This window comes from Gracilinanus agilis, chromosome 2, assembly GCF_016433145.1.
Source record: "Gracilinanus agilis isolate LMUSP501 chromosome 2, AgileGrace, whole genome shotgun sequence".
In the NCBI taxonomy this organism is placed as follows: Eukaryota; Metazoa; Chordata; class Mammalia; order Didelphimorphia; family Didelphidae; genus Gracilinanus; species Gracilinanus agilis.
In genome coordinates, this window is record NC_058131.1 from 421,839,397 (window position 1) to 421,863,251 (window position 23,855).

At 38.4% G+C, this 23,855-nt stretch overlaps 2 protein-coding genes across 4 annotated transcripts in view; one reads left to right on the forward strand and one right to left on the reverse strand.

The window, feature by feature from the left end:
• Positions 1-5,864, forward strand: part of ZFYVE21 (zinc finger FYVE-type containing 21) — a 35,659-nt gene extending 29,795 nt beyond the window's left edge. For 2 of the 3 annotated variants that reach the window (XM_044664641.1, XM_044664642.1), the window contains 3 exons: positions 66-119; positions 2,903-3,045; positions 5,201-5,864. In XM_044664641.1, the coding sequence (XP_044520576.1) occupies positions 66-119; positions 2,903-3,045; positions 5,201-5,236 (233 nt within the window). In that variant the 3' untranslated portion in view covers positions 5,237-5,864. The remainder of the gene's footprint in view (positions 1-65; positions 120-2,902; positions 3,046-5,200) is intronic. The other variant, XM_044664643.1, reaches the window with a different exon arrangement.
• Positions 5,865-6,235: 371 nt separating this feature from the next.
• The window catches only part of PPP1R13B (protein phosphatase 1 regulatory subunit 13B), a 127,769-nt gene continuing 110,149 nt past the window's right edge, over positions 6,236-23,855 (reverse strand). Inside the window, exons 10-17 of the mRNA XM_044664644.1 lie at positions 19,183-19,352; positions 17,226-17,724; positions 14,934-15,715; positions 12,792-12,932; positions 12,567-12,700; positions 11,676-11,842; positions 10,252-10,451; positions 6,236-8,108 (exon numbers count right to left, since the gene is read on the reverse strand). Of these exons, the coding sequence (XP_044520579.1) occupies positions 8,067-8,108; positions 10,252-10,451; positions 11,676-11,842; positions 12,567-12,700; positions 12,792-12,932; positions 14,934-15,715; positions 17,226-17,724; positions 19,183-19,352 (2,135 nt within the window). The 3' untranslated portion in view covers positions 6,236-8,066. The remainder of the gene's footprint in view (positions 8,109-10,251; positions 10,452-11,675; positions 11,843-12,566; positions 12,701-12,791; positions 12,933-14,933; positions 15,716-17,225; positions 17,725-19,182; positions 19,353-23,855) is intronic.

Below are 23,855 nucleotides of genomic sequence, written 5' to 3' on the forward strand. Positions count from 1 at the left end.
TCTGTTTTCTGACGGTTCTCTTGATTGCTCTTTCTTCTCACTGCCTGCCCACCTTCTTGATGTAGAAAAAGATATTCACACTTATACCAGCCTCCTGGAGAGCCAACACATTACCGAAGGTCAGCACTGTTAATGTGAGCCTCCATCCCCACAGCATGCTTTTGTGACCTCTCCCTCCCCCCAACCCATTTCCTTCCTTCTGTTCACTATGGACAATCCCTTTCAAAGTTCTGTATGCAATTCCATTGTAATTCCCTTCTCTGAATGGTGTTTGAGAAGGTCATGTCTAGAGTTTGCTTATTTAGAAGGAAGGGAACTTAAAACATTCATTGATTCATTTATATTTCCAAAAATGCTTTCTGAATATTTACCCTTTGTAAGATCTTGTTTGAGGCTCTGTTGTGCTGAACAGTCCCTGCCTGACTCCTCCCTTCTATCCTTCTGATGTTGTCTCTACTGCCCAGAGTACCATGAATCCCTACTCCCACCCCCAATCACAAAGCTAAGGCTTTCTTGTGTCCCTTTTCCCAAGGCCTCTCTGCAGATTATGATCCTAGATGTTGATGTGTTAACCCAAAGGAAGAACACTAAAGCTAGGAATTGTGCCCCCAGGAGACAGGTCATAGGATCTTAGCATGTAATACCGACAGACATTTTAGATGCTGTCTTCTCCAGCCTCTTCAGATGGAAAACCAAAGTCCAAAGCGGGGCTCCCTGCCGGCTTTCCCAAGCTGCTGCCTATAGACTTTAAGAGAAGTAGAGAGGCTGAAGCTTAATAAATGAAAGATTTGCCTTTTCTGTGCAGCAAAGTAGGAATTTGGGACAAGACATTGGAAAAGAGGCCCTGTAGGCCTGACTCGGGGACTCAGTGAGATTTAAAAGCTAGAATCCATTCTGTCATCTTACAGAGAAGGAAGTTAAGGGCCTGTACAGAAGGGAAGGTTTGCCCATGGTCACATGGCAGTAAGAAGTTCTGTAGTGGTGTAGGCCTGAGCTCAGGCAGCTGCCATCAGTGTTTTAGCAGTAGGGAATACCACCACCTGGTGGCTGTTTTCACCTCTACATTGCAGATGCACCTTTTTCTGAACAAACCCAATTTAAAAAAAAAAAAAATTCACATTCATAGCAATATGGTGAAGATTTTTTTTCTTGAAAAGGAGGGCACTTTAGGGTTCTTCTAATAAGTGCCCTAAAAAACTTTCCTTATACAACTTTTCAGGAACAAAAAGCAAGGACTTCTATAGTTTAAATGCATTTATCTAATATTTTAGGTTCTAGATTTGGTTGCTTTTTCTCAATCTGAAGGAGAAAAAGAGAACCCAGAAGTAGCTAAAGTCTTGATTTCTGGCCCTAAAACTAGTTCTTTAGGGCAGCAAAACTCCAGGTGGCCAGAAAAAAAGCTCCCAAAGGAGCTTTTCCCAGAGAAGATTAAAACAGATATTCTCCAAAATCAAGAAGGCCTATCATCTATTTGCCCAGATTTTATCCTCTTTCTAGATTTTCAAGTAACACTGGGTAATTTTGTTAATGAAACTAATATTCTAATCTAATTCTCAAAAAGAGGTAGCATAGTGTAGAGAGCACCAGGTCTGGAGTTGGGAGGACCTGGATTCAAATCTGGCCGCCCGTAATCTACCTCTTCTGACTTATAATTGATAGGGTTAAAAAAAGTTTTATGACAACCAACTGAGTTGCTTTTGCATTTTAGTGCAGCAATTTAGCAGTCATCTGGACCACCTCCAGTATTACAAGTCTTCACAGTGAATTTGCTCCATCTTATTTGGAAGGCTGTATTAACTGATGGATTATGCTTAGACCAGGGTCTAGCACAGTTTAAGCACTGTAGTGTAGGCACCCATGTTATTGACTATGTAAATATCTTGGTAGTCCAGGTCCCCCACTCTACCGAGTATTGAAACTGTTTTCTCTTTTAAGTAAATAGCCCTTACCTGACAGAGGAACCAAAGTAGGCCAATGGCTATTTAGAAGTGACAGAGGCGAGCGGTGTGTCATGATGCTTGGTGCTTTCCACTTTCCTGTAAAGTCACACTTACAGAATTTAAGAATTGAAAAAAGTTAAGTCTCTGAAAGGAATTCCCAACAGAACACACCTGACAAATATTCATCTGGCATATGCCGGAAGACTTCCAAAAAGCAAACCCATTCTGTTTTTGGATAGTTCTAATCATGTTTTTTCCTGATAGCAAGCCTTAATTTGCCCCTGCATTTTCCATCCATGGCCTCTGGTATGGCCCCTGGTTCTGCCTTCTGTGGCTGAATGAAACAAATTTTATCCCTTTTCTACATGCCAGTCCTTCATGGTCTTAAAAATACTTCTCCTGCCTCCTTTGTCTTCTTTTTTCCTGACTCTCAATTGATCCTCATAGAGCATGCACTCATGGTCCTTCAGCATCATGCTCACCCTCCTCTTCATGCCCTTCAGCTTACTAAAATCCTTAAACTGTGGCACCCAGAACCTAACACTGATCTCTCCTCTAGATGTGACCTAACTTGGTCTTTCTTTATTCCTACAGTGTGACCCAGGATGTTGTTTTTTGAGCTACCACAGGAACCTTCTTTTCCTTTGCATTTAGTCAGTTCCCAATATCCAGGCTGTTGGTCCTGGTAAAAGACCCAGTTCTTTGAATCCTAAAACCACTTTTATCAGGAAGCTGGGCCTGTTACATCTTGTGTTTTAAAGGAGTGGTTTGGATAGTTGCAGAGACTTTATCTAAGTGTCCTACTCAGCCTAGAATTACTTACTAGTGTTCTATAGAAGGAGCAAATTCTGCATTTAAGTAGACACCTTGGACAGGTAAGAGGAGAAAGGCATACTAGATATTGGCCTGCCCCACACTTGCTAGATGCCAATTAAGGAAGGGTCTTCTTTCATCTTTTCCAGGAGGAAACACTCGTGCCACTGGTATGCTGCTCCAGTACAAGGAGCCAGGGGCTCAAGATGTGACCCAGATGAAATTCACTGCCAGTGAAGACTCTAACTCTAACAAAAAGCAGTCAACCACCTGGTTAGCCGCTATGCATAAGGTACTTTGTAAAGCACTCTTTTTCCTTCTAGCTGGTTAGCTTGGTGTCTACCTGAAGGTTTGGAGGGCATTATACAGGCATTATACAAAGTCCCTTAGAAAAAGTTGAATTTAAAAGAATAATACTTCTTCCTAGATGCCGCCCTCCACCCCACCCACCCCACCCAAAAAAAGCCTCTTTCTAGTTAATTTTTTCAAAATAAAGAGGATTTTCCAAATTAGAGCTAGTTGTCAGCTACTAAAACAACAAAAGGATTAAGAGAATTCTCCTGCCTGGTAAGAGCTTAAATCATTGCAGTGTCCAAGAGAGGAAGAGAGCATGGCTTGCTATGTCTTAGTATTTGTTAGAGTAGATAAGAAGTAGCAGCTTGGGACATGGAATAGTTAATTCTGGGCAGAGTAAACAGGCTTTTCATTCTCCAAGTCACCAGGGGAGGCAAGATAGCTGCCCATACAAGGAGATGGGGTCCTTTGCTCACAGAGAAACGGGCTGGTTGAGAATTCACTGAATCAGGACAAACCTGGGCTCAATTTGAAATCCCATAATAAATAATAAGGGCAAGGTCCCTGGTTTCTAGTGGCTTAAATTCTAAGTCCATTGATCTAAGGAGGCTCTTGTTCAGTAAAAACAAACGTTTCTCTGTTCATTTCAAAAGGAAATGGAACTTAATCTGATACTTTCAAAAGTTTTTGTTTGGGTTTTGGTTTTGGAAAAAGAACATAGTGAAGGCAAGCATCCCTCTTCTGAAGCATTTTTGATGCTAGTTACAGCCATGGGCAGCAGATAGAGCTGAGCCTGGGGTCAGCAAGACCCAAGTTCAAATGACCCTAGCTATGCCCTGGGGCAAGTCACTTAACCTGTTTGCCTCAGTTTCTTTATCTGTAAAATGATCTGGGGAAGGAAATGGCAAACTACTCCAGTATCTTTGCCAAGAAAACCCCAGATGAAGTCATAAAGAATATGCAAAATCAATGTGCATTAAGATCCTTTTTTGGTAATTTTTAACTCAAGTGCACAAAAACCCTAAAAGTTGTTGTTTTGTTTTTTGGCAATTTAAATCATCATAAAGTATCTGAGTCACCAGAGTCACCAACTTATCACCAGCATTTTTTTTTTAATCCCTTACCTTCCATCTTGGAGTCAATACTGTTGACTCCAAGGCAGAAGAGTGGTAAGGGCTAGGCAATGGGGGTTAAGTGACTTGCCCAGGGTCACACAGCTGGGAAGTGTCTAAGGCCAATTTTTTGAACCTAGGACCTCCCGTCTCTAGTCCTGGCTCTCAATACACTGAGCTACCTATCTGACCCCTCACCAGGATATTCTTAACAGATCTCATGTCCTTTCCTTCACTGCTACCATGTCAATAGTATAGTTGCCCCATTTTGCAGAAATTAAGTCTCAGGAAAAATGACTTGTCTAATACAAGTGGTAAATTGTAGAGCTAAGATCTGGAACCATGGCTCTCCTGACTCCCAAGTCTACTTTTTCTCCTAGTCCAACCTCAGAACCCTTAATTTGTCTTCATATTCCTTTGAGCACCTACTAGAAGGCCTCATATACACTAGGTTTGTTAAATGACCAGAAGAAATACATCCAAGGCCCTCAAAGTCACTAAAGCCTGGGCATCATTCAAGGGGCTGGCCTTGTGCCCCTACAGCTCTCTTTATAAAGCCTAAGGAAGAACTTTAGAGGTCTCCAAGACTAAGTTCTCTCAATTTAGATATGAGGAAATTGAGCAGCATTGCCCCAAGCCATACTGCAGCAAAGCTGATATGTGTTCCTAGGAATAGTCTTTATTGAGTAAAATACCTAAGTATTGTGATTGAGCTCTGAGACAGGATGTGAATATGCTGGTTGGTAATAATAACCCTTAATCAGCTTTTCCAAATGGCATGTAAGCTTGCTGCTGTGTTTTAGAAGTGAAACATTGTCTAACTCAGTTCAGTTATATATATGGGACTTGGACTGTTTGACAGTGAATTTTCTGCTTAATATTAAGCAGACCTTTGGTTTGTTTGTTGTCCATACACTAAAGAGTGTGAAAAGACATAGAGATATCCAGATTTTGAGTTTTGCCCTTCTTGCTTCTAATTCTCCTAACCTGGGAGTTCTTAAATACATATATTGCCTTTACTCTTCTTTCTTTGCAATATAGGCAGCCAAACTGCTCTATGAATCCCGGGACCAATGATCACGGAAGTGCTTGAGAAGCTCTATGAAACTTCCTCTTTGTTCATAGCTGATTAATTATTAATTAAGTGCTGGGAAATGCAATCACAGTGTTTGGAAAAACCTAAGTGTTCACTGATCTAGTGCAATATGTATACAGTTTATTAATGCTTTAAATGCAGCTTCACATTTGACTTTGTATACTTTATCTCACTGGTACTTGCTATGGGCTGAGAATCTGACCCATACTACTATTAAACTATCAGGTATTTTTAACATAATCTGTATGTTGTTTATATAATATATATTGGGTTTACTATATAGAGTACTTACTAGTAGGTCATTTCAATGTCTTTTTTTGCATTCTTCTACAAAACTGGAGCTTGTTTATGGGAGGAAATCACTCAGGATTTTTGCTTTATATTTGGAGGTGAAATGTCCTGATGTTGAGCTATCCATTGCCAATAAAACCTGCCTTAGATTGTTTTCTATAATGTTCTTTTATGATGTCACTAACTGGACCTAAACAAACTTTTGATACTTACTGAGGGCAAAGTTTGTAGCTTTTATGGTCCGGGTTTTATACTTTTCACTTGATTGTATAGCAATTTGTGTATAAAACATGATTAAAAACTATTTTGAAAAATTCATAGCCGTGCTCCATTTTTTTTGTCTTGTAACTTCTAGAGACCTGTGAGATCCTAGAGATCATTTAGTTCCTACATACCAATGAGGAAGCTAAAGCACAGAAATGGGAGCTGATTTCCTCAGGGCCATAAAGGCAGTAAGTAGCAGAACTAGGATTATTACACACCCTAGATCTTTTAAGTCTAAATTCTTTCCATTACAGAGTTGAACAGTTATTACTATTTACGAGTCTAGGGTAATAATCAAAAAAATCAGTTCTAGGGGGAAAACTGCCCCATTTTTCAGAAGATAGTATGGAAAAAATTCCTGGCTCAAGGACAAGCTTGAGAGGTACTTTTTCTTCTTTCCAAGAACAGATACATTCAGATCCAAGTCAGGGATAACCATAGTTTATTTGTGCACATTTACATCATCAGAATTTGCATTATCAAGGCTCTTAAGAAATAGTGATTCTGTCACATTCATATAATAAGTTTTTTTTCAACAATATCCTTCTACTTTCCATCACCACAATATACATATATACAGGGAATGCTAAAATGTAGTCAGTTACAGCACTGCATCAATTGTTTTTATATAGATATATAGATAGATAATACACATATAAATTATACACAAGACTTATACATGGAAAACATCCTACACTTTAATGAGAAACATATTTCCAACATTGCTACAACTCAAAGATAAAATTCAAAAAAATACTTTTGGTATATAAAAGCATATCATATAGTTCAAACTCCAGTGAAGTGCTTTAGTTTCCTCTTACCTACAAAATAGTGGACAACATTATTGCATAACTGGCCCCAAATTAGGTATCGGACTGTTGAGAACCATAGCAACTGTCCTCCTCCTGGCTCAACAATGCACCCGTCTTTTTCCCTTGTCTAGGATTTCCATCTCAGAGATTAATTTCCATTTTTTTCACCACAATGCTACTAGCATTGAGTAATGTTCTCAGTGCTAGTTCAGTCTTTCAACTGCTATCACGGCATCCCCTAGTCACTTACACAGCTCTGACTCTGCTCAACTATTGTCTTTCCATCTACTTAGACATACATACCTTGAAATTCTGACTTAACTTGACTCTAGCTCCAGTGTTACTGACTGCTTTCAGATTCAGAACAAATTTAAGCTATTAGTATTAACACAGATCAGTGAAGGTTTTAGAAACAAAACTCGTTCAACTCAGGAGATGAGGGAACCTACTACTGTTAGGCTCTTCAAATAAATTAAACCATTCATTTAAACTTTTTCTTTAAGCTCTCTGATACCAGAGATCTCAAGGAAATACCAGGCTTACGTAAGGAAAAGTTTTTGCCCTTGACAGTAGAATAAATTAACAGTGGAAGTGAAGTGTATGACAGTCTCTGGCAGATCCACAACAAAATGGAAAATAGGATATCAAAATCTAGGCCTAAGACAGAACACCTGCATTTTGTAAGAACACTGACAAGTTCCCTTTAAGAGATCCTTTGGTAAACAGAGGGGATTGGGGGGGTGGGTGTGCCAAGAAATGCTACAACAGAGAGCTGGGACTTAGCAATCATGACAGTTTGCAAGAATCTGGCTTAAGTAGTTAATGGGGAGAGAATGCAGAATAACCAATTTTAAAATTTACTGGAATAGAACTAAGCAAAATGGGGACCAACCCAGGGTTGATAGCACAACATATGAAACTACTCAGGGAAGGGAACTTAAAGGTTTTCATAACCACGCTTTAAATGCCAGAAAACTCCATTCTCAATGGCTTAAAGGGATCAGTGATTAAAAATAAAGCCAAATGTGTTCGTCTCAAAGCCTCTGGAGGCAGTTTTTCAAACCATGCCTAGGGTGCACAAATTCTTTTCTCAAACGATGGACTGTCACCTGATATTTCTAGAACACTTTATGATGGAAGAAATTCTTTACATACATTTGATTTCATTTTTGGCAACTAAAAGCTAGTTTATCGGATTTCTATGTGACTGTTTTGAAGGCCTTTTATTTATTCTGTCTTCATGTAATTGGCAAAATACAGAATTCATGGACACACAAGTACCATGCATGGATGCTGACTGATTAGAAGGAAGGGCCTCACTTACAAAGTACAGATGTTAATGAGAGCACCATTAAAGTGAGAGTTCTCCAGCTTCAAAATTCCTTCGGCAGGATAGGTCTTCTGTGACTTCTCGTAATGGCAAAATTGCACTGCTCCACAACATTCAAGCTAGGGTTCGCTGTCTAGGTTTGATTCGTGGATATAACTAGAAAGGAAGAAAATTTAGTTGGGGCAACTGCTACATGAGAGGGAGAAAATGACATTTACTAAGAAATGCCTTTAAAGACCCCCCGGCGCAGTCAAACACTTTCCCAAAAAGGCAGAAAGGACAAACTACAAAAAAATATACACAGCAGATGGGTTGTTTTTTGCTTTGGTGGGGGAGGAGAGACTACACATCCAGAAAAACAGTGAAATGCTGGTGATGTAAAAGCAAAGGCGAATCAATAAAACTGAAAACATCTGAAGCTCTCCGTAAGGTCAAGAACTGTAACCAGAAACTTCTTCCGGAATTTTTCTTAAAAAGCCTCCTCATTCCCCTGCTACTGCACTAAAGTAACCAGGCTTTTCTCATCCTTTTTCTTCCCTGTAGAACTGTCTTTCCCAAGAAAACAGCATTAAATGTAGATTTTCCTGCCATTGTTTTTAAAGAGCTTTTCCTCTCTTCCAATAGTTAAGTGTATTTTTCTCCCAGGAAGAGGGGGACATGATTTGTCAGAGACAACAACAAAGAATTCTTTTCAGAAACATTGCAAATCTGACCTGGAACCTAGCGGATAAGAATAGAAGTTCACACTCTCATCAGCCCAGGGAAAAGGCAGTTCAAAGGAAGAGAAAACACACTGGCTCTAGTAACAGAAAATCTTGAGTTCAAGCTCTAATCATGCAATAAACTCATTGTGTGTGAAATTGTATCTCTGTGCCTCGGTTTAATTATTTGTAAAAAGAGATGGCTAAACCAGGTGATCTTCTGGTCTGAAATCCTACAAACTGTTGCCCCTTTCTTGGAAAGGAAGATCTACAGAGGTTTTGAAAAATCATTTTAGGCCAGGGAAGCAATGTATCCCTTCTGAAGCACAGTCAGAGGCTGGGAACGGGGCTGGAGTTTGAAAGGTTTCTAAGCCCTCTTCTCCTTCCTCCTCAATCCTGCCCCATTGGGCTGATGGCTGATTGTTTTTCCACAGATAAGAATTGGGGATTTTACATTCAATATGTATGATTTTCTTTTGTAATCAATTATTTATTGAGATTTTTGTAAATCTTAGCTATCTCTATTCCCTCCATATTTTACTCCCTATTAGATTGTATACTTCCCAAGGGCAAGAAATGTCTTTTTTGCCTTTTCTTTAGATTACACTTAATGTTTCTAATCTTGCTTGTTTAGTTAGGAGGCCAGCTGGGTCCGGTTTCTTGCACTCTGGAAGTATTTCCCACTTAGAATGAGGTAAAGGCAATGAAAAGGCCACATGGGGAGGTGGTGATCTTGAATCTTTTAAAGTAGATGCTGTGTTGTGAAGGGGTACCAGATATAAGGTGGACTTCTAAGGTCCTTTACAGCTTCTGTGGACTTTATAAGAGTTGATTCAAGCTATAATTCTCATCTGCTTTCAAGTTAATGTATTTATTGAAATTCTTAGGGGTACTGCCTACCATGTGCCACACATTGTGCTAAGTGTTCTTTTACAAATATTTCATTTAATTTTGATCTGTGAGAAAGATGGTATAATTATTTCTATTTTACAGCTTTAGAAAATGATGCAAACAGAGATTTAAATGACTTTCCCAGGGCCACACGGCTATTAACTCTCTAAGGCTATATCTAAACTTAAGTCTTCCTGACTCTCAAGGCCCAGCATTCTATCCCCTGTGCCACTAGCAGTCTCAAATTTGTAGGGCTCTCAAGTAGAAAAGATTAGACTTTGTAATTGCCTTAGCCCTGATGAGCAAAATTAAGAGGTAATGAGTGAAAGTTTGAGGAAGTGGTAGGCTCTCCCTTACTAGATTAGACACCTGTAAGCTAAGGCCTGTTGACCACTTGTCGGAGATGTGGGGAAGGGGATTTCTATGCAGGAAGTACACCAGACTATTGGGGTACCCTTTAACTGTGATGCTGTATTTCTTAGTTTTTCAATTTTGCAGCATAGTGATATGTGAGTTGATAACTTGCCCCCCAGGTTCTGAGCTCCATGGGCATAAGGATAATGTCTGATTTCTCTTTGTACCTTCTTCAGCAAGACATTAAACATAATAAATGTGTATTATTACATTAATGGTTAACTCAGCCTTTGGATCAGAGAAGACTACAGGAAAAGGAAAGCAATATAACATATAACAAGTTACATACTTACCCCCAGTAAGTTTTTAGGCACATAACCTTCTCGTTCCCCAAGGCGAGCCCACCACCATTCTGTTTCACTGTCATCTTTACGCCTCAAGATAGTGATGGCATCCCCTTCATGGAATGACAGCTCATCACTATTCTGACCTTCATAGTCCCAAAGAGCATAGACCACTCCTTTGTTCATCACACCCAGCTTTTCCTGGACACCTGTTTTCAAAAAACAAATGTTAAAAGAAAGGGCAAGTTTTTGAAAACACATGAGACTATTAAATCTGAATCTGCTTAGGGTCTAAAGGTTCAGTAGTCACACAGGAAATGGGCATGTAAGAAGCCCTCGAAGGATCACAAGCTTTCCTACATTTTAACAAAATGTTAGGACCATTCGCCAATGAAATTATGACAATGTGTTGTTATTCGAATCTTTAGATAAAGTAGCACAAGCCCGAGAACAAACTTTCTAAATGAACAAAAAAATCATAAGGGTTCTATTCTGTTCACTGGGACTATTTAGTCTAATAAGGAAAGGCAGCATATGACATTAAACTGGAATTACTGTGTGTATCCTTTACCAAGCAGGAAAATTAGAATGAATTTTCTCATTGAACACTCCAACACTCTTCTAGAATGTCTATCTGAAACATTTATGCCAAGCAGTTTCTTTCCTTCCTCCTTCTTCCCATCCCATAACATGTAAGTAGCATTTTGAGGGCACAAATTCTGCCTTATTGACTTTCAAACTGTACTGCGCCTTAACCTTTTTTGTTTATCTTGGGCCTGGGCACAAGTCCTTTCAGGTAGTAGGTCACTATTCTCCATGCGGGCGAGCTGAAATCATGTATGTTTAGAGGGTAATCAATGAAGACAGGCACATATGGTTGCTCAAGTTGACAGCCACTGTGATCCGACAGATAGTCCTGTGCCAGATGGGAGCAGGGGGTACAACTGTCAGGGAACACAGCCACCAGGTTTATTCTCTCTGGCCTGAGGGTCAAAACCTCGAGCTACAGTACACTGGCAGTCAGTCAGGTGAAGCCCATGGACCCTTTTCCTTTTCCCTGTAGTACTCAGCTCCTCCATAGTGACTCTCCTGATTTCTTTTCCGTTGCTTTCTCTCCTTGGTTTGCAATCAGTTCCTTAACCTTTTTATGATAGGAAAGACTTTATTACTCCCTGCACTTATAAACCTCCCATTTTCTATTTAACTTAACAGAAAAGTCAATATGCTTAACTGACACACGTGCAAAAAAAAAAAAAAAGTCATTAACCTCTGATGAAGACCAAGCTTATAACCAAGTTCACAAGAAATACTCAAGGGATGGTAAAACTAATTTTTACACATGCACACACAAGCATGTAGGCACATGTACATACACCCACCCCACACTTTCTAAACCATACCCTTCCCTAACCACACACAGAAAGAAACTTTACCATATAAAAACTGGGAGCACTGAATATAGCCTTCTTCCATTTCTTCACACTTGTCAGCAGCCGTTTCGATGTCGCTAATAGTTGAAGCAAAAATTGCTGCCCCACTTTCTACCAGCTGTTTGCAGAGGTGGACACTGTTGCATGAAGCTGCACAGTGTAGAGGTGTCCTAAAATCAAAGGAGAGAAAACAGATGATGGGAAAGCAAAGCAGATTTTCCCACATGTAGGCTGGGACATAGTGAGTGAGTAAAGTAATGGATGGTTGTACAAAGATGTGCATATGAAACATGAGGTCCTCAGAGGTAAGCAGACACACAATCTACTCCTGCCTCTACTATTATGGGTCCCTCACTCTGGATCTTAGTTTCCTATAGAACAAGAGAAAGATCCCTCCCAAATTCTAAGATGCTATTACTCAATATTGATTACTTTATTTACATTTATACAATTACAAACTTTATATTTTATGGCTTGGAACCTATTAGCAAACTATTTCTGGAAAATTTCTCTTTTAAGATTAAATAATAAGTTTTGAAATGGATGTTGACTGAATTATCAATAACAGTACTTCACTTATAGAGTATCTTACACTATTATACAATGGCAGCTTGGCAATCACACATCCTCCAAACATTCATTTTATAAATATAGAAACTTGGACTTAAAAGGCCTAGGTGACACAAGGCCACAGAGCCTGAAAGAAGCGGAGCAAAGACTCAACTTGTGTCTTTTGACTATAAATCTGATGTTCTTCCCATTACAACATGCCTCCTCAGGGAAGGACTAACAAGTTTGCAAAAGGCTTTTCCCACACAGAGAAATCTCTACAAGCTGACTTTTTAAATGAATTTAGCAAGAATCCTAAATAGAATAAAACATAAACACTCTCACCATCCATCACTGTCAGCTGCATTCACATTAACACCAAAATCAAGCAAAAACTTCACGATGTGGTGATGGCCAGCACACACTGCGTTATGCAAGGGGGTGATGCCTTCATCATTAGGCTTGCTGGGGTCTTCCACCTAAGAGAAATGATGTCTGTTGTGAAGGCACAAAGATACTTTTCTCATTGCCCCCAGAACAATCAAAGGTTCTTAATGTTTAGAGGCTCACCTCATAGATTATCCTTTGTACCAGGTCAAATTCCCCTTCTAAAGATGCATCCAAGAGCAAAGCCAAAGGATTAAACTTTACCCTCAATCCATGACCAGTCCGTTCAGAGTTTGGTTTCTTCAGGTTTGTACGTTTAATCTGCTGCAAAGAAAGCATGTGTTTTGGTTCAACTTTTGTTAACTAAAGTTTTGTGAAACAAGTTCTGTAAGTAAAACCCATGGAAACTGGAACCAACCACTGCAATCTTCTGATTCCTCCCTCCCTCTCTCCCTGCCACATCATCCTATCAGTTACCTCCCCCTTCTACATTCACAATGTCTCTCCCACAGTTACTCTCCCTTTCCATTCCCCTTTCCGCCACTCTAGATTACTGATCAACTTCCTAATAGGAGTTCCCTTCCCTCTTTCTTCCTCACCTGCCTCCAGCAAGATCATTTAAGGATTATGGGATTTGGGGTTGGAAGAACTCTTCAAGAAAATGATTCCATCATTTTATCTTCCAAATACAAAACTCTTGTCAATAACTCCTAGGATTTACACCTCACCTACTCATCTAGGGCATTCAAGACTCTATCTACATGATAACTCCACCCATCTTTCTTTACCTCAACCTGATCAGTTCCCTAATACACAATCCATCTTTGTAGCTAAATTGGTTAATTCTACAAACCTGTCCCAAGCTTTCTGGCTTTTGTGCCCTGTGGTATCTACCAACTAGCCTAGCTTCTGATTGCAATCTTTTTGGATATGACAAGTCTTTTTTTTTAACTTCTATGAACTTACTACATATAACAATTTGTAAATTTTAAATCAAAGAATTTAAAGCTAGAAGCTTCACTAATAAACATTAGTGTGTATATTTTAAAAATTGGGTGGCTTACTGAGTTCAGGAAGAAAACCAAGACTATAGCCATGAACTTAGTTTTAGAATTAAAAAGGTGATAAGGAATTATGTATTTCTGCCCCAACCCATTCTTATAGCAGATTTAGAACTAGAAGCCAATTCAGAGGCCTTTTGCTTGATCTCATCCTTCTATTTCCTCTCATGGAGGGTCCCTTCTACTCATTCCTTATTCCTCTCTGTCCTTCAAATGACTCATTTCCTAGTGTCATTAAATATCCCCTAAGCTTTCCCCATCCCACAAGCATCTCAAACTCAAGATATTCAAAACAAAACCATTTCTGCCCTTCCTTCAAAATCATCCATTTTCTGGTGAGGGCACTACCATCTTCCTGGTCAATGAGGTTTAATCAGTTGCCAAGTCCAGTCGATGATATCTTCACATTATCTCTCATGTCTATCCCTTTATCTTTATTCCCAAGGCCAATACTGTGATAAAGACCTCCTACTTGAACTTTGCAAAGTCTTCCTATATCATTCTCTTGCCCTCTTAAGAACATCCTCAGAGTTACCAATGTAATCTTACTCTAAATAAATGAGAAAGGCCATCAGAAACAAATCAAACCATGTCACCCTCCATTCAACCTCTGCCCCCACACACATGCTCCTCGAAAATCTTAAATGGTTTCAAATGAATTTAGGACAAAATTCAAACCTTATCTTGGCATTAAAGGAGACAATCTGCCTCAAATCTACTTTTCTACATTCATTTTATATCACACCCTTTCACACACCCTACATGTTCCTGCCAAACTAGAATTCAATTCTCCTTCTGCCATCTATGTGTTAATTAAGCCTGGGCCATTTTTCCTTGCTCAAATACCCTTGCTCATGTCTCTTGTCTCTCTTTCAGAAACCTTTTCACCTGACAAGGCTCAACTCAGGTTCTACATGAGAAATTTTTGATCTTTTCCCCAAATTCTAATCATATTTGCCTCCTCAAATCACTACACACTGAATTTTTCAGTAAAATGTAAACTCCTTGGGGGCAGGATCTGTTTCATTAATGTCTTTGTATCCCTAGCACCTAGTACAAGGCCTCACAGAGAATGAATACTTAATAACCATTTGTTGAACTAAATTTCCTGGCTGAAACATCACCCCACCAAGAGGACAAAATGTGCCTGAGTAGAGAAAAATAAACCAGCAAACTTCTCCCAGTCTCCTGTAACCTTTAAGGCCAGGAAAAGGACCCTGGCTGGACAAGGTTCTCTTGAAATAGATGGCTGTGGGTCACTCACTATTGTCGCTGTTGTTGAGGCGGCTGGAAGACCAGCAGAGGAAGGAGCAGGTGGGGCAGGAGCCTCTTCTTCTCTGGGAGAACTGACCTCTGCTGTGGGGTGTGGTACCTGTTCCCCAGCTGGGAACATAGCCACATTGTTGTTGTTATCTTCTGCAGTCTCAGGGCCTTGGTTGGTAGTTTCTGTGCTAATCAGCTCCTCAGTTTCAGGGGATGGCAATTCGTTATCATTGGCATCTGATGATGGTGGAGGCTCTTCAGATGGAGGAACTGTAGGCTGTGCAGGAACAGGTTCTTCTAGGTTGCCATTGGTATTCGTATTTCCATTATCAACATCTGCCAAAGTGCCTATGAAGTCCTGTGAGTTGCTTGGTTGATAGAAAGGTGCACTGTCCATCCCACCAGCAAGGGTATTGAAGCGCTGATATAGCAATTTCTGGATATTTGGTCCACTGGGGCCTTCTGGCTCTGTGATGGAACTGCGTTTTTTTAAAGGGCGAGGGGCATTGGCCAATTTCCTTCTCAGAGCTTCCAGATCTGCATCACTCTGATATCTCAGAGGTGAATGGACAATGGGAGTGAGCTTAGTGGGGCTGAGGGGTCGTGGGATATTTTCCACATTGCTGTTTTCCCCAGAAGGTGGGATATTTTCTTGCTCCTGATCTTTCTCAGTAAGTTCAGGCTGTGGTTGTGATGTATTTGAGGACAAAGGTCCATAAAGAAATGGCAGTGGTGATGGAGAAGTAGAGCCAGAGCCAGATGGCAAGACAGGCTTCCCGTAAACTGAAGGAAACAAAAAGCATGGTGAAGGGCATTTCAAGGGATAACACCTGACATTTGTGCAACCACTAATGGGAAACATCTCTGCATGCTCATTTCTCAGGGTTTATTAAAGATACAGAGAAGATATTGCCAGGGCAAGTTCCTCATTGGGAGATCCAAGGAAATCACAGGTACAGTTAAAAAAAAGAAAAAGGTTAAAAACTATCTAGGTGTCAACTTTAAGTGCCCCAGGCAACTCTTTTAAGTCTAAAAGTTGCAGGGTAGGTGGCAACCTGCAATGGTATGGGAGGAGGAGGAGTTTTCTCACCAGGGATTCCTTATGACAAGGAAATATATGTGAATGTGAGTGAGACAGACAGAGACAGAAAGAGAAGAGGGAGAAAGAAAGGAGAGGGGAAAGAGAAAACAGATGAACCATTGCATTACACAATAGATATGTTTGTGATAAGTTATGTATAAATAAAATTCAATGTTAATGCATGAAGGGGATCCTGTGATGGGGAAAAAGACAAAACAAAACACCAAACCTGTAATGGCTGCTTCTGAAAATCCTACCTTGTGCCAGAACTTCTCCCTTAAGAGGAAAAACCCACAAAAACCTGTGGGGTCTATTCATCCTAGAATTAATGGAAGAATCACCTGGTTGATTGTACCTTGGTTCTCAATGGTACCCTAGATTCATAAGCTGGATCAGCTATTTTGGCTGTCCAGTAGATAGATAAATTTCCCCATACACCTAAAGTCCAGAAACCATATTTCTACCCTCAACCAGAGACATTTTAGAATATGTAGGCAGGTTCCACATTGGACCAGATATACTCTGTTGTCAGGTCATGAACACAACATTTGCATCAGTGATATTCACAGAGATCCTGCCAATCTTTTTTTTTAGAGACCCTTATGATTATCTGTATCCCTATAGTACTTTAAATATAAGATGAAGTAAGCTGAACTCAAACCTGTTGGGTCCAAGGATTGACTTGTCTTGGCAGAAGGCTCCTTTTGCCTCCTCTCTTCCCAGATACTGGTAGCAGCCTCTTTTCTCACAAGAATAAAGGAAGGAGAAGAACTCTCTGCTCCTATTCCCTCCCTGCTTGGGAGACTTTACCTAGTAGTCTTTATCACTGTAGCAGTGAAACAGAAGAACATCTCAGCATTGAAGAAATGCAAAGATGAAGCCCCTGCTGGAACACTGATCTTTTTCACAATAAGATAAAAGTTTTTAAAATCTTACTTGCCTAGGAGTTATACTCCATGCCTACCTGCCTGAATGTCAAGAAAGTAAGAATACAGACATTAGAAGCCAGACAAATGAAGAGGTAAATTTGCTCACTATCATTTTGCAAGACTATTTTAAATGTACTTTCTCCCCTATCCACCTATTTCATTCTACATCCAATATTTGAATATCTAAACTCAAATGGCACATGAACAGAATATTAAGATGTGAATGGATTATAAACATGATTTTTTTTTCTGCCAACGGAAAAATAATATGAATACAATCTACCTGCTTTAACGGACTTATTTAGAGTATTATACACAGCCTGCTGGTAATTCTTAGGTGGTGTAGCTTGCTGAAGATACATGGAGTAAATGGAACTTGAGTTCACTGTCTGAGGTCCTTTTCTGGGAGACTGAGGCCTTGATCCTTTGTCAGCCAAGAATGGTCTAATAGCCACAGTTAAGGGGAGTTCAGGCCTGCCATCTCCAGATGGAAACAAGGGAGGACCAGATGGCTGATACGTAGGACTTGGAGGTACAGAAATCCTTTGCTGAATCTGTTGTGAAGAACTAGGCTGGTGAATGTTGCTTGAAGCAGGGAGGGGAGCAGGTTTCTGTCGATTTGTTACGCCTGTGCTGGATCTGGGGAGGCTGCCATCTTTCCTCCGTTCCAAAGAATTTGTAGAGCCTGGACCCAAAGGAACAGGGCTTGGATAGGTTCCATAGTTTGGAGGCAACTGTTTACTTGCACCCGGAATGGGTGGGGCTTTCCCAATATCAATGCCCTAAATTTAGATTTCAAAAAGAAAAAGAAGAAAAAATTGCTTCCTTAAAATTTAAACATACTGAAAGGATTTTAAATAATACCAGCCAGTTTATTGACCAGAAAATATGTTAATATTTTATAATTATAAGTTAATAATAACACATAAGCCAAAAGGAAATGAGTCCTATCAGAGACCCAATTCTATTGGTGAAAAGGGAATAGATGGTATATAGTTTTGTTTCAACAATTCATCAACTCAAGTCACTAGGGAATTATTTGCCATACCAATAGTCTAACACACCGGCTTTAATGACTTAATAAAAGGGAAAAGAAATGGTTCTTCTGTTTCCTCTGGACTATTAGAATCAGGTCCAGTATGAAAAGGCTCATAAACAAATCTCTGTAGTGCTGACTTTCTTTGCTTAACTGCTGATTATAAAGGACTTTGTAATGATGAAGTCACTCTATAAATGTAACCTAACATCTGTTTTCCGAATGGATTTAGGAAAGCAACATTCACTTAGTCGAGTGATGGGCAAACTACAGCCCGAGGGCCAGATTTCAGTCCCCTGAAATGGTCTATCTGGCCTCAGGACATTATTCCTAATCTGACGAATGAGTAGGATACAATACAATGAAACTTCAAAAGAATTGCCTTAGAAACAGACTGACAGAGGAGCATTGCCTTTCCTTTGGCCCCCTCTTTAAAAAGTTTGCCCATCACTGTCTTAGTCACTTCCATAGAATAAAGAATTACAAACTTAAGCTCATCTGATAGCTGCTAATTCAATTTAGGTGAAATTTTTAAATGTGATCTAGTCTCCAAAACCAAAAGAGAAGACCTAAAAAGACCCCTTGCGAACAAGACCTTCCCCAATCATGGCAGCAGAAGAGTTCGGTTCGTCATTTGTGATCCAGAGATCCAGGGCAAGTGAGGTATGTAATATAAAACCTAACTTACAACATCACATGCCAGTTAGCATGTGACTGGCTAGGTGATCTGAAAGCTTGAGGCTTCTATCATCGAAGTTTCCCATTTTAGAGAGGACCCTCCATCCTCACACAGACAAGCCCCTCACTATGGAGATGCAGAGAGTGAAGCCCCCAGAGAATAAGTGAATTGACAAAGTTCATAGAGGTAGCAACAGAGCTGGGAAGAGCCTGAGATTTTCTGTTTCTAGGTCAGTGGTCCCTCTACATTATAACACTGCTTCTTCATATGTAAATACTTTTCTTTTAAAATGAGGCTGAGTTTATTAGAAAAATCTATGACAATGAAAACTACAAAAGTGATATAAAGTGATTTAGCAATTATCCTCATATGAAGTAATATGAAAACAAGCCACAATCTGACATAAGGACAATTCCTGGGAAATACTTTCATTGAAAGGGAAAAAAAAGTCAACTAAAACGTGTTCTGAGAAGTTAGTTCAGCACATGAAGTTTTCCTTTGATGTTAAGATGAAAATGAACATACCGGCTTTTCTGTGCTTGCCAAAGCTGACAAGGGCAGGGGCTGGCTTGATATTGTCACTTGCTTGAAAGCCCCATCCATCCCTGATTCCTTCCATTCCACATTAGCTGTCTGAACTGGTTTTACTGAAGTGCTAGAGGTTTGTTTTGGTGCCGACCAGTTTCCATCATTAGCTTAAGGAAAAAAAAAAGAATATTTAAGACAAGCCATGGTTGTTATTTTTAATGAGGAAGTAATTCAAATAATTTAAAATAATGATTTTGTTCCAAAGTAACACCAGGCTAGAAATATAAAGCATATAACAGAAAAAGCAAAACTGCTTCCCCTTCAACCATAGTAGGCAATTCATTATCTTAATTAAATGTTGGAAAGAATTATGCTGTATGAACTTAGCTTTAAATGTTGTTTTTTAAAATCAGACTGACAATATCACAAATTATCAGTATGCCTGTCTTTTTTTTTTTTAAACCCTTACCCCTTTCTGTCTTAATATCAGTTTTTAGACAGAAGAGCTGTTGAACTTTTTCCTAGTTTGAGTTCCCAGGGGGCAAATTCAAGCTGTGAGGCACCCCCAAACTCCATTACCAGAAAGTTAAGGAAGAAAATGCTTGCTTTTGATGAATGGACAGAGGGGTGGGGCATACAAAAATGTCCTTGGGTACTGGGAAGGTGGGGGAACTGAGTGGCTCCCTGAGTGCTGGTTGTGCAGGCCTGCAGATTTGCCAATGAGGGACTAGGCAATCAGACTTAAGTGAATTGCCCAGGTTAACATGACTAGGAAGTTTCTGAGGCCAGATTTGGACCCACATTCTCCTAACTCCAGGGCTGGAGTTTTTTTCCACCTTTTTTTTCTTTTTCTTTTTCTTTTCCACCTAGCTGCCCCTGTCATTTCTGAAATATTAACTGACAAACAGAAGAAATCTTTCACTTCCTCACCCTGGCCCTCTCCTTCCCCCACAAAATACAGGTAAAAACACATTAAAAAACACAAAATTCTGATGAAGATGAACATGTGGAAAAACCAGTTCCAAACTTCCAAATGGGATTTCAGATGTTATGTTTATATTGAAAATGTCAATACAATAAAGTAATTTCTAGTTGTCCCCCCAATTTTTAATCATAAAAGACCTAAGATTAATTCATATTTGAAACAATCATCATTTAAAGAATGACATGATTTAAAAAGTAGTAACTGGAGAGGATTTCCAAAATCACCAATTTTCAGGAAATTTACTAAAAATCACCACAAAAAGAAAAATGCTATTTTCCAAACTATGATAAAAGTCATTATGGCAGGCTATAAATTCTTAAATAGCCTTTGAAAGTTATGGGGAAGATTTCAGTTTTAAGTCTCTGACTCACATTCTTCTAACTAAGTCTCATATTTGGGTGAAGAAGCCCAGGTTAAGGGTAAACTTTAAAGCAGGAAATAATTGTAGGTCATTATTTCTTCACACAACAATATGTGTGAAGAAGCTAAGGGCAACACAGAACTGAGGTATGGGTATGCATGTGTGTATTTAAAGTAAGTAGGCTTTGGATGGTTTTTAATTTCTGTTCTTTCATTTTAACAGTGTTACTGTTTTGAGGGGAGGATTGGGAAAGTTATTAATGAGTTAAATTTTGAAGCAGAATGGTCATGGAGAAGGGTTAGTTTCTCAACTATGAAATGATAACTCTCCTTCCACTTGCCTGGTCTAGAAAAGCTTTTATGTAAGAACACATTAAGAGTTGACAAAGTTGATATGTTTCAGTAATATGGTATTCTCCTTCGATACTTTAAAGGATCTAGGACTTAGATATCATTCATCTTGATGCTCCTTCTAACATTATAGGTTACAATCCATCCAAGCTTCCTCATCTGTAAAGGGGCTGTCCTTATCCTTTATGAAACCTTTTAAAGAGTATCTACTCAATGAACTAGTAACTTTACTCGTAAGTTTTTTAACATTTGCTAAGTGATCAGCATACCACCAGGGCTGTCCATTGTTATTTCTCATTCTTACTACATACCTCATCTGCTAGCTTTTCCAATCATAATTTTTTTTCTGCCTACCATTAAGTTTTTAAATGCAGGTCATGATTAGTAACATGCTATCTATTTATTCCTATCATATAACTTTTCACTATTTTGGGGGTTGTGAGTAATGTTGATCCTTCTGACACTGTGATGTTCTAGGATTCACAACCATCCATACAGAATCACTATTAGGACACTGGTGTTAAAAAGATGGGATGTGAGGTAAAAGCTCAGAGATGTTCTGATTTACGTTTCTAATATAAATAATTTGGAACATTCATATATGTTTATTAGTAGTTTTTAATTCTTTTGAAAATTGTGAGTATCCACTGTCCACATATCTATTGGGGCATGGTTTTTGGTTTTATGTAGATTAGTTAGTTGTCAATATAACTTAAGATACCAAACTTGTATCTGAGAAATTTGTATAAAGATGTTTTCCCCCATTTGACTATTTCCCTTCTTATCCCAGTTGTATTAGCTTTATTTATGCAAAAGCTTTTCCATTTCCTATAACCAGTTATCTATTTTATCTTTTCTCTCTGCTCTAATCTGTTCCATTGATTTACTCGTCTCTATTTTAAACAATATCACATAGTTTTTATGACTGCTGCTTTTATCTAGTTTGAGATCTGAGTGTGCTATTCTCTGTTCATTCCTAACTCTTTCCCCTTGATAATCTCTTTTCTTCTTATAAGTGAATTTGGTTTTATCAAGTTCAGTTTTATCCCATTGATCATTTGACTGGTCCAGTATGAAAACTGTAAATTAAACTGACATTATGACCAGTTTTATTATATTGGCAAGGCTTACCCATTCCAATAATGAAGATATTGAAGTTGTTCTCCATTTCTTTAAGGTGCACTTTGCAATTGAACCTATGCAAGTATTTTGTGTAGTACTTTGGTAGATTGATTTCCAAATACTTTAAGCAGTTTATGTAGTTATTTTGAAAAGGATTTTCCTTGAATTACATGACCTCTTGGATTTTGTTGTTAGACAGAAATACTGTTGATTTCTACGAGTTTATTTTGTAACCTGCAACTTAGGTGAAGCTACTAATTGTCTCAATTAGTATCTATTGATTCCCTGGGATTTTTTCTAAGTGAACTATCATGCCACTAGCAAATATAGATATTTTATCTCTTTACTTATCTTCACAACTTTCATTTCTTAAATTATATGTCATTGGTCTTGTTACCATTTCTAGAACTATATCAAATAGCAACAGAGTAGAATCTTTGCTTTATTCCTGTATTTAATGCAAAAGCTTCTACTTTATCTCCACTGTATATGATGCTTGCTGTTAACATTCTTTTATATTAGCATGAGTATTTTACCATTTTTGAAGGTAATTCTCCTTCTTTCATCCTCTTAAGTCTTGTTAGTATGTAACTGCTTAGTAGGCCCTGATAATTCTTTTTTTCCATTTTGTGATTTCACCTTATTTATTATTTTGTTGATCCAATTTTCTAGCTCTTCTTTTTAATCAGTTTGGATAAAGGGGTATACAATTTTGGTAATCTTTCCAAAGAATCAATTTGTAATTTTGTTTTTAGAATTTTAATAGTCCTTTTGGTTTCTAATTTATTTCTACTCTGTTTTTAATATCTCCTCTTTTGTGCTTAAAGAGTTTTCTTTGACAATTTTTAAAAATGCATAATTAAGTCACTAATTCATTCCTTTTTCTATTTTTATAATACATATGTATATATGTATACATGCAACCACATATATATATATTTAGGGATATAATTTTCCCCTTATTATAATCCCCCCCCCCATTTTGACTATTTCAGAAATTTTGGTATATTCTTTCATAACTGTTGCTTTCAAATAACTATCAATTGTTTCTAGTTTGTCCTTTGACCCACTCATTATTAGGATTTAATTATTAAGTCTTCATTTTGGGTCTGTGCCTTATTTATTCACCTAAACCAAAAAGTGTTTTTATTGCTCTGGGGGCTATAAAGGAAGTGTTTATGTTTTCTGCCGTTTCATATTATTTGCAATATTTCAGTATCTTAAAAATATGGTAAAATTTTATAAAAGCTCCATGAGGTAAGAAATGGGTATATTCTTCAGTGGTCCTATTCAGAAGATGCCATAACTCTAGTTTCTCCAGAAATTTATTCAATCATATATTTTCTCTAAACAGAGAAAATTTCTTTCTATTTGTCCAAATCTGAAAGAGGAACATTTAATTTCCTACTATAACCGTTGTCCTCCATATCTTTATATGATTATGTTAATCTTTCTTTTGTGAATTAAGTTACCAAGGCATATGGAGCACATAAATTTAACATTCATATTGATTTGCTATCTATAGTTCCTTTCAGTATAATGTCCATGCTTAGAACCATTTCCCTTCAGATCTAACAAAGCATCCAATTTGAGAATTTGCTATATTTCAGTTATGTTCTTATATATTAGATGAGCTCCAAAAATTCAGGGACATTGCTCTATACATAAAAGAGTCTTAATATTTGCTAAATAAATCCAGTTTAATTGCACATAATGTTCCCTGCTATGTGCCCAAAGTTCATCATAAATGTTTGCTTTTATCAAAGTAGAACTGTGATCAAATTGAAACAGTTCCAGCTAACAAGTAAAAAGTCTGCAGAGCACAGGGAAAAGAATTACATGATGGCAAATA